The sequence below is a fragment of the Ovis canadensis genome, chromosome 2 (genome assembly GCF_042477335.2).
Source record: "Ovis canadensis isolate MfBH-ARS-UI-01 breed Bighorn chromosome 2, ARS-UI_OviCan_v2, whole genome shotgun sequence".
NCBI classification, from domain to species: Eukaryota; Metazoa; Chordata; class Mammalia; order Artiodactyla; family Bovidae; genus Ovis; species Ovis canadensis.
This window is the reverse complement of record NC_091246.1, coordinates 198,540,514-198,552,839: the sequence shown is the minus strand read 5'-3', so window position 1 is coordinate 198,552,839 and position 12,326 is coordinate 198,540,514. Positions and strand designations below refer to the sequence as shown.

The window sequence follows — 12,326 nt, the reverse complement described above, 5'->3', positions numbered from 1 at the left end:
ACAGCATTTGCTGGATTAACAAATTTCTGGGGAGTCTGGGCAGTGGCAAATAATACAGTATGAACAAAGTTATAAAAGACAGGACTTCACTGAAGGATGCAAGCATTCTGATGTGTCTGGGAAACAGTTTCATGGAAAAGAGTGGGAAAATACCAAACCAACAAAGGAGACTAAACCCAAATTATCAAGATTCAGTTCAGTTCAGTCGCTCAGTTGTGTCTGACTCTTTGCGACCCCATGAATTGCAGCATGCCAGGCTTCCCTGTCCATCACCAACTCCTGGAGTCCACCCAAACCCATGTCCATTGAGTCAGTGATGCCATCCAACCATCTCATCCTCTGTCGTCCCCTTCTCCTCCTGCCCTCAATCTTTCCCAGCATCAGGGTCTTTTAAATGAGTCAGCTCTTCGCATGAGGTGGCGAAAGTATTGCAGTTTCAGCTTCAACATCAGTCCTTCTAATGAACACCCAGGACTGATCTCCTTTAGGATGGACTGGTTGGATCTCCCTGCAGTCCAAGGGACTCTCAAAAGTCTTTTCTAACACCACAGTTCAAAAGCATCAATTCTTTAGCATTCAGCTTTCTTTATAGTCCAACTCTCACATCCATACATGACCACTGGAAAAACCATAGCCTTGACTAGACGGACCTTTGTTGGCAAAGTAATGTCTCTGCTTTTGAATATGCTGTCTAGGTCGGTCATAACTTTCCTTCCAAGAGGTAAGCGTCTTTTAATATCAAAATTGATAAATGCTAAAAAGTGCAATGGCTCCTGATTGCCTACAAAATGAAAGCCTGAATGCTTTCAAGTTACCTTATCAGGTCTACATTTTAGAAGGACAATTCTGCTATCAGTTTGGGAAAGGAGAAAAAGAAAGGGGAATGATTTATTAGGAGACTACTGTTAACGAGAGCTACAGGAGCTCTTAACTAGGCAGTTGATGATAGGAGTGGAAGGAAAGGTACGATCAAATATAAGAGCACTTGGGCGATCTTCCAACCAAATGGGAAGAGGAAAAACAGGGTAAAGCCTGGTACAAATCCTAGATCTCTAGCACAGTCTACAGAAAGGATGGCAATATCAACTGACATGGGGATCCCTAGAGAAAACAGCAGTTTGGGAAGTACCACGTTTGTCTGTGGTACATTTGAAAGCTCAACCTTGAAGAGTTCAGAAGGCTGCTGCTTAAAGAGCAACTGTATGTGACATTCTTATTACTGATCAGGGGTGGACAGCTCCTTCTAACTGCATACCTGAATATTTCCATGGTCAGAAAAACAATGCTGGATATGACCAAGTTCTTGGAAATGAACCTGTCAACTTGCCATACTTGGCGACTAACTATATTCAGGAATGATCAAAGTGCCTAACACATAGTTCTGTTCATCAAACATTGTATCAGGTACTTACTACCCACTAGATAACAGGAATACAGAAATGATTTGGAAGACACTCTATCCAGGAATTAAGGAGGTCAAAGTCTAATGGCAATGATGAGGCAAAGAGAGAGAGAATCGTAAAATAAGTTCAATAAAATACAGTAATATGAGAGCACAGAAGAAAGGTGAGATGAGATTAATAAAAAAACTTCCTGGGAAAGACACTCAGCTGATGAATAAAAGTTGGTAAGACAGACAACATGAAATACAAAGCAACATCTAGTTTAGTTTTCATGCCAAAAATGTTTAAGCCTTGTCTAATCACTAGGAAACAACCCTATTCAAAATGGGAAATGCCAATGGGCCAGATCTGGTCCATGCTTTTATAAATAAAGTTTTTTGAAACAAATCCTCACAGTGTTTATTGCTTGCTTTCCTACTAAAACAGTAGAGCTGAGTAGTTGCAACAGAGACCATATGGCCCACAAATACAAAATATTTACTATCTAGTCCTCCTTCACAGAAAAAGTTAATTTATGTTCCATTGAGAAGACCAAAAAAAAAAAAGCCACTTAATAAAATTTTAAAAAGCAAGGGTCTAGGTTAGGAGGACTGTTCCATTTTAAAAAGACAAAAAACCTCACATATATGTATATTTATATCAACATTCAAAAAATGAAGATCATGCCATCTGGTCCCATCACTTCATGGGAAATAGATGGGGAAACAGTGGAAACAGTGTCAGACTTAATTTTTTGGGGCTCCAAAATCACTGCAGATGGTGACTGCAGCCATGAAATTAAAAGACGCTTACTCCTTGGAAGAAAAGTTATGACCAACCTAGATAGTATATTCAAAAGCAGAGACATTACTTTGCCAACAAAGGTCCGGCTAGTCAAGGCTATGGTTTTTCCTGTGGTCATGTATGGATGTGAGAGTTGGACTGTGAAGAAGGCTGAGCGCCGAAGAATTGATGCTTTTGAACTGTGGTGTTGGAGAAGACTCTTGAGAGTCCCTTGGACTGCAAGGAGATCCAACCAGTCCATTCTGAAGGAGATCAACCCTGGGATTTCTTTGGAAGGAATGATGCTAAAGCTAAAGCTCCAGTACTTTGGCCACCTCATGCGAAGAGCTGACTCATTGGAAAAGACTCTGATGCTGGGAGGGATTGGGGGTAGGAGGAGAAGGGGACGACCGAGGATGAGATGGCTGGATGGCATCACGGACTCGATGGACGTTGAGTCTGAGTAAACTCTGGGAGATGGTGATGGACAGGGAGGCCTGGCGTGCTGCAATTCATGGGGTCACAAAGAGTCGGACACGACTGAGAGACTGAACTGAACTGACATGTATGTGTGTGAAGAGATGCACACTTGTTTTAAACTGTCCATCTAAGGAGAGAAACAGGTTGAGAAAAAAGCAAATGAGACAAAATATGGATCAGAAAATATACGTGAACGATGCCCAGATTTTCATTATTTGTTGTTTCAACTTTTCTATAGATTTCTCAATTACAAAATAAAATGTTGGGGCAAAAATCAAGTTAGCCAGGCACAGAGAGATTACGAGAGGGAAGATAAGCATTACAGGCAAATAAAAAATCGAGAAAGTGCCAGTCAGTTGACATAAATTAAGGGTCTCTTCTAATTATATGCTTTCTCACAAGAATTCTATAAAAGGTAGTTAAAGGTATTTTAAGTGTTCTCCCTCAGGTGATTTAGAAATCACACATTTCTCTCTAATGACCAAATTCTAAGTAAGTATTTGTTCACTGATGTGTGTGTGTGTATGCGTGCTAAGCTCCTTCAGCCATGTCCAACTCTTTGCAACCCTATGGACTGTAGACTGCCAAGCTCCTCTGTCCATGGGACTCTCCAGGCAAGAATAATGGGTTGCCATGCTCTCCTCCACTGGATTTTCCCAACCCAGGGATTGAACCTACATCTCTTATGTCTTCTGCAATGGCAGGAGGATTCTTTACCATCTGAGCTACTAGGGAACACACTGAAGTATATATACATTAAGTCAGAAAAGAGTATTTAAAATAAATTCTGTGGCCTAGATTTTAAAAATTTCATGAGATCTAATCTATCACAAAAGCCTAAATCAAAAACCAGACTCACGTTGCATTACTGAATCCAACATATTCATTACCAGCCATCTTATTCAAAAACTGCATTACCTATAAACCAGAATGAGAAACTATTAGTAATCAAAAAATAGAGAATGTAGCATGAAAACTGAGTCTATATTATACTTACATAGTCAAATTTTTCAGCATTATTCACTCCTTGCTGCAAAGAAATGAGACATAAATGTTAATATAGACTCCATCACAGTTAAGCTTTTAAGTGAATATTATATTAAAATTCCAAACTGCTATCTTTATAATTAATATTCTGTGCATTAGTACTTTTAAATCTAGGTAATACTCATAAGGTAATTTAATATTTATATAAACTTTTTTTTAACATGTCCCTACATTAATACCTGCATGTTGAGAATGGATCTGAATTATAAAGGGAATGCTTTATTTTAAGTATAACTTCCAACACAAAGTTACAGAATTTTCAATACAAGTTCCTCAAATCCCCTTATCTTTCATAATACCATAATCTGCTAGAATGTATGTTATTATTTGATTTCACACTTAAAAAAGACTTAAAATAAAGTTTCACCCTTAGCAAAGAATTAAGCATATATATATTATGGTTTTCAATTAAGAACAACCTACTTATATTTCTAAAATATAAGTAGAAATACTTGTATTTCTTAAACCTTAAGCCAGTATTAGAGTTAGAAAATAAGTTATGTTGCAAAACTAATCTTTTACAATGCTAGTATATGTATACATTCTGGGTACACTTTACTAATGTAGAGAGATTCTACCTTTAATATCTCACTTGTTATAGCAAAACTTGAACTAAAAAAATCTACTTCATAGTCTAAAAAAATTAGCTAAATTTGTATTTAGCATTATGCCAATTCAGAGAATGGAGGATGTATTGTTTCATCACTTCTATTTCTGACAAGTTAGCTGCTACTGCAAATGTCAATAGGAAAAATCTATGTAATGTAGATCAGTTCAAGTAGCCAAATGGTTTTGTTTTACCTCGGCGAAGTTTACAAAGCAGTAAGTTGTAGATCTGAAATCAAACGTATTAATTGGTGATATGCACCCAAAAGAAACAATACATCTCTAATTTTTAAAACAAGTTTAAAATGAAGTAATTTAACAACTAAATTTGAAAACTGGAAAATTTTAACTTTGCCATCAAAAAAACCAAAACAATACAATTTAAACTTTTATTACAAGGGGATGGGGGGAAGTACCAGAGTATTATTTAACTGAATAAAGCCAGGTTCATTCTCCACTGTACAAGTGGATTAGGATGTGGCTGATAATCTGAAAACTTAACAAATCAACTTATTTGAGAAAGAATGTGCAATCACATATACAAATCAGTAGCTGGAAAGACCACCACACTATTTCTTCAAAATCAGGAATTAACAAAGCTTAAACAAGCTAAGGATAATATAGTTACAGCCATACTGTAATCACTATCTATGTATTTCCTCTAAAGTGTCCTTTGACATAAGTTTTGTTTCTTTATAATACACCAGAAATCAAAATGTAGAAATGTAACTCCAAAGCTGTTCAATGAAAAATAATTAAAAGAAGAAATTACCAACTTCATTGAACTGTTGCAGTTGTCAAAATATTCCATAGATCCTAATGCTGTAAAATATGTAACAACATTTAAACCACAAAAACCTTTTCAACCTTTGAAAAAGCACAAAAAACAACTCTTTTGGAAAAAATTGTCAGCATTTGCATTGGGATGTCACATGGATAATTACTGGTTATACAATTAATCAATGTAAAATAAACAAATTATATTGAACTATCATTCTCTGACCTAAACTGTACTTTCTTTGTTTAGCTGTCATGTTTAATTTTTAAAAAAACAAACACTGTCTCAACTCTTGACTACAGTCACGTTCTTGATCTACTTTGCAGCTTACTAAACTAATGTACAATTAGGTTTTACTTCTGTGCTATTTTTCAGAAACAACTGGTATTTTTAAGAAGCAACTGATATTTGTCAATGTCTATCATCATATAACATTTTGGGTAAACTATCTGAAATGTTTTGGCAGATTATGTAAACAGGCAAAATATCTAAATGATTGTGTTGACTCAAGAAATCTCTACTCAAAACTTCCCCATTTAATCATAAAAGTACTTGATTAATGTTTCTTTTTATTATTTACCTAGAAATAGCATTTAAGTTGATAAGATGTATTTGCCCTGTCATCTCTTATAAAGGTTTCATGTACCCCAGGGATATATGGAATCTAGTAATCATTATGTCATTCTAATTTTGAAAATTTTACAGTATAAAGTTTATTTGCACAGTTGTTAGAAAAAAACACACATACACATACCAAATAACCTAGAGTAAATCCTACCCCCTGTACCATCCCGCCAAAGCAAAACAAACTGTTTAAGAAAAAAAAAATCATTTCTCCAGTAGTGGGATACAGTGGGGTGAAAAAACAAATGTTATGAAAATTAAAGCCAGGAATGGGTGGATGGCAGCTGGTTATACTATTGTTTATTTTGCATTATGTTTGAAATTTTTCATATAAAGGAAAAATGTTTATTTGTTAATAATTCCCCACAATAATTACAAAACTGTTCCTTTAGAATATTTTTAAAATAGTAACTGATTGTTAATTAGTTCATATAACAGTGGATATTTTACTTGTTAGAATAAAGTTTAATTCTCTTATTCTGAATTTTTATAGATGTAAAAGTTGAGAAATCTTGCTGACAACAGATGAGTAGACGGAAATCAGAAAGGTTTTAACAATGTCATTCAATCCTTTGCACATCTATATCATTACACACAAAGGTCACACAGTAAAATATATCTTCAAAAATTACACTTAATGTTCTTATTAACTAACAACTTGATCAGATCCTCTTCCCTTTTGCTGAAACCAAACACTGGAAACAACCTGGTATATAAGATTTGTTCCCAGTCATTATAGTGATTACACTAATTCACATCAGCAATACCATAACTACAGTCTTTCAAAATGTTCTCTTCTGATGGTGACCAAGAAGTTTTTACAATCTGAGGCAGTGTACCACAGTAAAATTTGGGACCTGAAAAATATGCCTTTCTTTTGGAAAACGTGGGGAAAACTGGACCAAAGACAGATTAATTTTAAGAAAAGGCACAAAAGGAAACAGACTTGGAAACTGATAGTTTTAGTATCAATGCCCCTTTATATCTTGGAAAAATATTCCCATGCCCAAGGACATGTTTATTTCAGTGTGAAGTCACTGTACAAGCATTATTAGATAAATATCTTTATATTATATACAGTAGGAAAACATAAAAAGATACATTGGACAAAATACATTTACCAAAACATCTAATCCATTTTACCCCAAGACTTTGAAAAAGCAAGCCATGTGGTTTGAAAAGGTTAGTAATCAGACCCTGAGATCAGAAAATTTTTTGATAAATGTACCTATCAAGTTAAAGAATTTATATTCCATTGAGGAAAACTTTTATGAATAAAGATTTAATAAAGAAGTTTTAACACTGGCCATTAAAATTTGATAAAGAGTTTTAACACTGGCTATTAAAAGAACTAATATAAATATATTGGAGTAGTTTTATAACCCGTTTTTGCAATATACTCATTAACTGAATCATGTACTATATTTCACAATACAGGTGAAATATCACTAAAAACAGGGACATGTGCCAATAAATTTAATATTACTCATTTAAAGTCAACACATTAATCACAATTTTGTAAATCAACTGATTCATTCATGAAGTATGGAGGTATAGAAGCCAATTGAAAATTAAATCGAAAAGGAAAAAAGACACAGAAGAAAAAGGCAAAAAGAGGTAACTAAAAATGATTTTATAAAACATTTAGCTTAATCTAGCCAAAGAAAATGCTTTAAAGTTAAATAATAGGTGGAGGATTAATATAGATTACATGTAAAAAATACTGTTCTAAATCTAGTACTTCCATGGATTAACCCTGAAGTAACAGAAAAGTGAATTATATTGACACCAATTACCAACCCCAAGCGTATCTATTGATAAAAACATGAAGCAAATATAAGTCAATTACAATCCTTTCTTATTAATGTTACCAAGTTCAAGGCATCGTCCATTGCACCCCAGAGTCACAAACTGCCTCCCGTGTAACAAGTGATGGTCAACATGACTAAACTGAACATTCCATACATACTAACTAAATTTGCCTTGATTTTTTTATGGAACATGATTAATTTGAAAAAAAAAAAAAAAAAAGACAGGAAAAAACCTCCAAAATTTTAAACTCAAAAATACTCTGGACTAAAAAAAAAAAAGAGAAATCAAGTTATTCAAATGACAAAAACCAGAAACTACCAGTAGAACTGAGGTACAAACATATAAGACAATGCAATTTACTCTTTACCTTTAAAATAAAAAAGCAGAAGTGTGATAATTTTAATACATTGCCCTAATTTTCCCACCCAGCCATCAAATTATTACAAGATCTTAACTTTCAAACTGAAACTGAGATTAAAAAATAATGTAAGGATACTGCTGTTTCATCCAGAACAACTGTGCTTTCAAATTTATTTTTATTGTTTCCTTTAAGTCAAACAACCACATTATCATTATCATCAAATATAACAAACTGCATCAAAAAGTATTCCTGTAAGTTTAGTAGCTACCACAGAGAGAAAGAGGTTACCACCTTCATGGTTTTTTAAATTATGTGCATTTTAAGTACAAAAATGACATTTTCTTTTATGAAGGTATTTACCTATATAGCTTTGTTTAAAATTTTAAATATTGGAGTTTTCCTACAAGTTTAGTAGTTAAGAATTTATGCAACAGGTTCCTTCTGTCCAAATCCTCCTTTTTTCCACAATCTGCTAATCCTTTTGAACATCTGCTCTGCCTCTTCCCCCATTTCCTGAGGATCACCACCAATCCTACAAGGAAAAAATATCAATACTACAAAATTATGAAATAAAGAGTCTTACTAAAGACTCTACTAATGTATGTGTTTGGGGGCAGGGGGATAACATGAAGAAAATATTTTAATAGCACCATAATAAAGTCTTGAATTTTGAAAGAAAGAATAACCTTAAGGTCATCAGTTAAAAAACAAAATTCACATTGAGTAGCCACTGTATAAGAGCCACACTTCAGGTACTCAAAGTGTAAGCTCCTTGATAAGAGGCCTAGTTCCTTACAGATAACAAGCACTGACTAATGTCCAAAGAATGACTATACACACTCACTAAAAATGAGACTGACTTCTAATTCAATAAACTGGTATCTTCTGTATAAGTGAAATAAGGAAAATAATATTTCTCAACTTTTTAGACAATCTAATTATGCCAGGTAAAGACGAAGATGTCATCAAGAAAACAGCAAACAGTTACATTAAAAATGGCAGAGTGAATTTGAATGAACAGCAAACAGAAAATCAGGAGATTTAGCTTAAGCCAAGTCCACTGCTGTTAGAACCTATCAAGTCTATTTCCTCATTTTACCTATTTAGTAAGAGGGCTGAGCTTGAAAACCCCTTCAGCTATGGTTTTATTACTTGAGCTTCAACTACCAATTCATAAATATTATGTGATCATATAATCTGCAGAGATCACAGACAGGTGTTTATAAAAGTTTTGACTTCTTTTTTAAAAAGAGTCCAAGAAAAGTATTATATTCTGGGACAATTTTATATAGAGGTATGTCAAGCTTACCCCTCCAAGATTTAGATGAACGTCATTAAAAAAAATAAATAAATAAAACTTGTGAAACACCATCTAAAAATAAAACAAAAAAATTCAAAGAAAGTGACCTTAAATATGAACCATACCCCAAAGCTTCATTTCCAACTCTGTCAGTAAATTTTCCTAAATTTAACATTTCTGATCAAATTTGTAAAGACAAGATGACTCAGTTAAATGCACAGTTACATACAACCACACTTATGCTGTGTATGTGTGTTTTTTGAACTGTTTCTCAATACTTACATTAATGTGGCTCAATATATAATTTATGGCATGTGATTGAACATGGTAAGTGAAACTTATAAAGTAATGATGTGGTATGACCAGACATGCATTTCTCACATGCAGCATTTCAGTGTAGTATATTAAGCCCATGAATCATTAAACAAAAGATGTTTAACTGCATGCAGTTAAGCAAGACTGCTATTAATCATTTACATATGTCCTTTCTTGAAAATACTATTGGTGTGCTATGTTAATCTCTCTCCAGTGTAAAAGTTCTTAAACTGAGATCCAGGGTCAGCTTCAAAGGGTCTGTGAACTCCCTATGGTTCGCTTAAATCATGGTACGTGAACATTTTTTCTGGAAGGCCCAAAAAAGGGTTAGAACCATTCTAGTGGTTTTCTCATTAACCACTAATGCATACCTTTTATTATGATAACTTTCCTTACTTCTAATTTAAGTTACATGTTCAAATCTGAACAGTTATCAATGCAACTTTTCTCTCACTGTAGTATTTCATTGTAAGGGTGCATTTACTGGTGTATACCTCACATTGTACTGGAAGCTACCTGAAGGCATGACTATGCCTATCATATACTCATAACTTTTTATAATAAACATAGTTTCGTTCATCTCAAACTGACAACTCTATTAAACAGCAACAAATAACTAGAGGTTATAATGGGCAAACTGAAAATTTTCATAGCCTAAAATTACTTACATTAAAAAATAATACTTGGCTATATAATACCTACGTCACTGGAGTTAGAAGGATTAAATGGCCAGTACTTACAAAGCATTTGCTCCAAAATAACAACATATACATTCTTAAGATACTACTCTTCTATTTTAAAGGCTTTCCCTCATGATTAACAACAATAAATTCATGAGAGTTAAGAGAATTTATAGCATACAAACTAAATGAAATTTTATTAATTGGGCCAAGGGTATAACTTATATTCAAACACTCCTTGAGTAACCAAGGTATCTCATATTCAGAAATGCATCTACAAAGCCATACAGCTATGTTATCTTCAACCATGGAATAGATATGCCCAGATTTACTGAAGAAAGTATATAAATGTTGCAAACACAAATGAAACATAACTGAATATAAATGAAACTTATAATTAGAAATTAAAAACCTAAGCAGTATCACAAAATAGAACCATTTTCAAATACGTATTTCAATACAACATTAGTATTTCCAATTATTAAGGCAGACTAGACACTTAACAAGAAAACATACAGTGTAAACAAACCAAAGAGTAGGAAAAATAAAATAACTTAATAATTGGAATAAATCTTGTTTACGATTCAAGTAAAACAAATGAAACAAGTTCAAATGAAAATTGTGATTACAGTTCATGAAAGTCAAGGACTTGCGAATATTCAAGGGTAAATGTACTTTGTATTTAACACAAAGTACCAGAACATTTGTCCCTACATATGCTGATGACAAACATCAAACAGTAACATGTTGTTAATTCTGTTTACATCTGTTCATTCTAGAAGAGCCAAAAAGAGAAAGAAAAAAATATTAAAACTTTAAGAAGAAAAACTGTGACTACTGTTCAACAGAAACTTCTTTTTGAATTTCTGCCAGATCTTCAGGTCAAGAGTAAGTGTCAGAATTTATAATGAGTCATCTGTTTTCAGTTTTGCCCTTGAAATTACATCATTTATTTTGAAATAAATAAAAATTCTAACCTTATACCATAAGATTAACACCAAAAGAAAACTTTTCACAGTTCTACATAAGGTTCATATTTATGCCTTAGTATTTTAAAATATTACTAGATTAAAACATCAACAGTTTACCTTTATTAATGAAGTCACAACAATTGCTCCAGCATTTACCATAGGATTGTGTGGTTTATCTGAAAAATATAAAAGCAACAGAATTATGTTAAGTACCTGATATCACTTTCTGTGATGCAGTTACTTCCCATGAACATACACCTATTTTCTTTATATAAGCCACTATTACAATTCTTTTTGGGGGTGGGAGGTAGAAAGTAGAAGAATGCAATTAAGTCTTTACACATCAAACCAGTAATACACTTCTCAGAAGCTACTATAATTATACAGGCAAACAAAGATTCAGATACAGAAAGACAGTGAATAGTGGTATAAGAGCACATTCAAATTTCCTAACTATGCCATTTACTACCTATTTGATCCTGGGCAAGTAACTGAATTTCACTGTGCCTCAATTCTCCCATCTCTAAACAGCACCAATATCTCAGCAAATCATAGTACTTGAATGAATTAAAACACATGAAATGTTCTGGCACATCACTAAGCAATCAAATAGTATTACTATTAAAAATCACCTTGGAAAAAGCCTATCTAGTGTGGACCCAATTTTCCTTTTAGAAAGTATTTTACTTTCTTATTTATGTGTATATATATGTACATGCTCAGTCAGTCAGTCATGTCCCAACTCTTTGCGACCCCATGAACTGCAGCCCACTAGTCTCCTCTGTCCATGGGGATCCTCCAGGTAAGAATACTGGAGTGGGCTACCATTTTCTTCTCCACATACACATGCAGAAAAAGAAAACACAAACAAGTAATACATATAGGATAAAAAGATTACAGGGTATTTAAGTTGTATTGTCCATGCTTTCTATATTTCCTGACAATAAGGAAGTATTTTGTATCATTAAAAAATTACTTAAAATTTAACTTCACCCAAAATCCTACCTCTCCTAATTCTTCCAACAAAGAGAATTTCAAAGTCTCAGCTGATTATATTGTCATTTACAGTACAGCACAAATGCCAAACAGGGGCACTAGAAACATTTATTTGAAAGCATAATTCCTAATCTATCTGTTTGTGGTAGTAACTTACTTCTTTGGGAACAAGATCCTATCTAATTTAACAA

The 12,326-nt window shown here is 33.5% G+C and overlaps 1 protein-coding gene across 5 annotated transcripts in view; it reads right to left on the bottom strand.

Moving 5' to 3' along the window:
• The window catches only part of GLS (glutaminase), a 90,121-nt gene that overhangs the window by 46,222 nt on the left and 31,573 nt on the right, over positions 1–12,326 (bottom strand). For 3 of the 5 annotated variants that reach the window (XM_069577892.1, XM_069577894.1, XM_069577893.1), the window contains exons 7-9: positions 11,257–11,315; positions 3,643–3,675; positions 3,505–3,563 (exon numbers count right to left, since the gene is read on the bottom strand). In XM_069577892.1, the coding sequence (XP_069433993.1) occupies positions 3,505–3,563; positions 3,643–3,675; positions 11,257–11,315 (151 nt within the window). Of the gene's footprint in view, positions 1–3,504; positions 3,564–3,642; positions 3,676–4,493; positions 4,528–5,070; positions 5,121–8,233; positions 8,406–11,256; positions 11,316–12,326 lie in introns of those variants that run through there. The other 2 variants (XM_069577896.1, XM_069577895.1) reach the window with 2 other exon arrangements.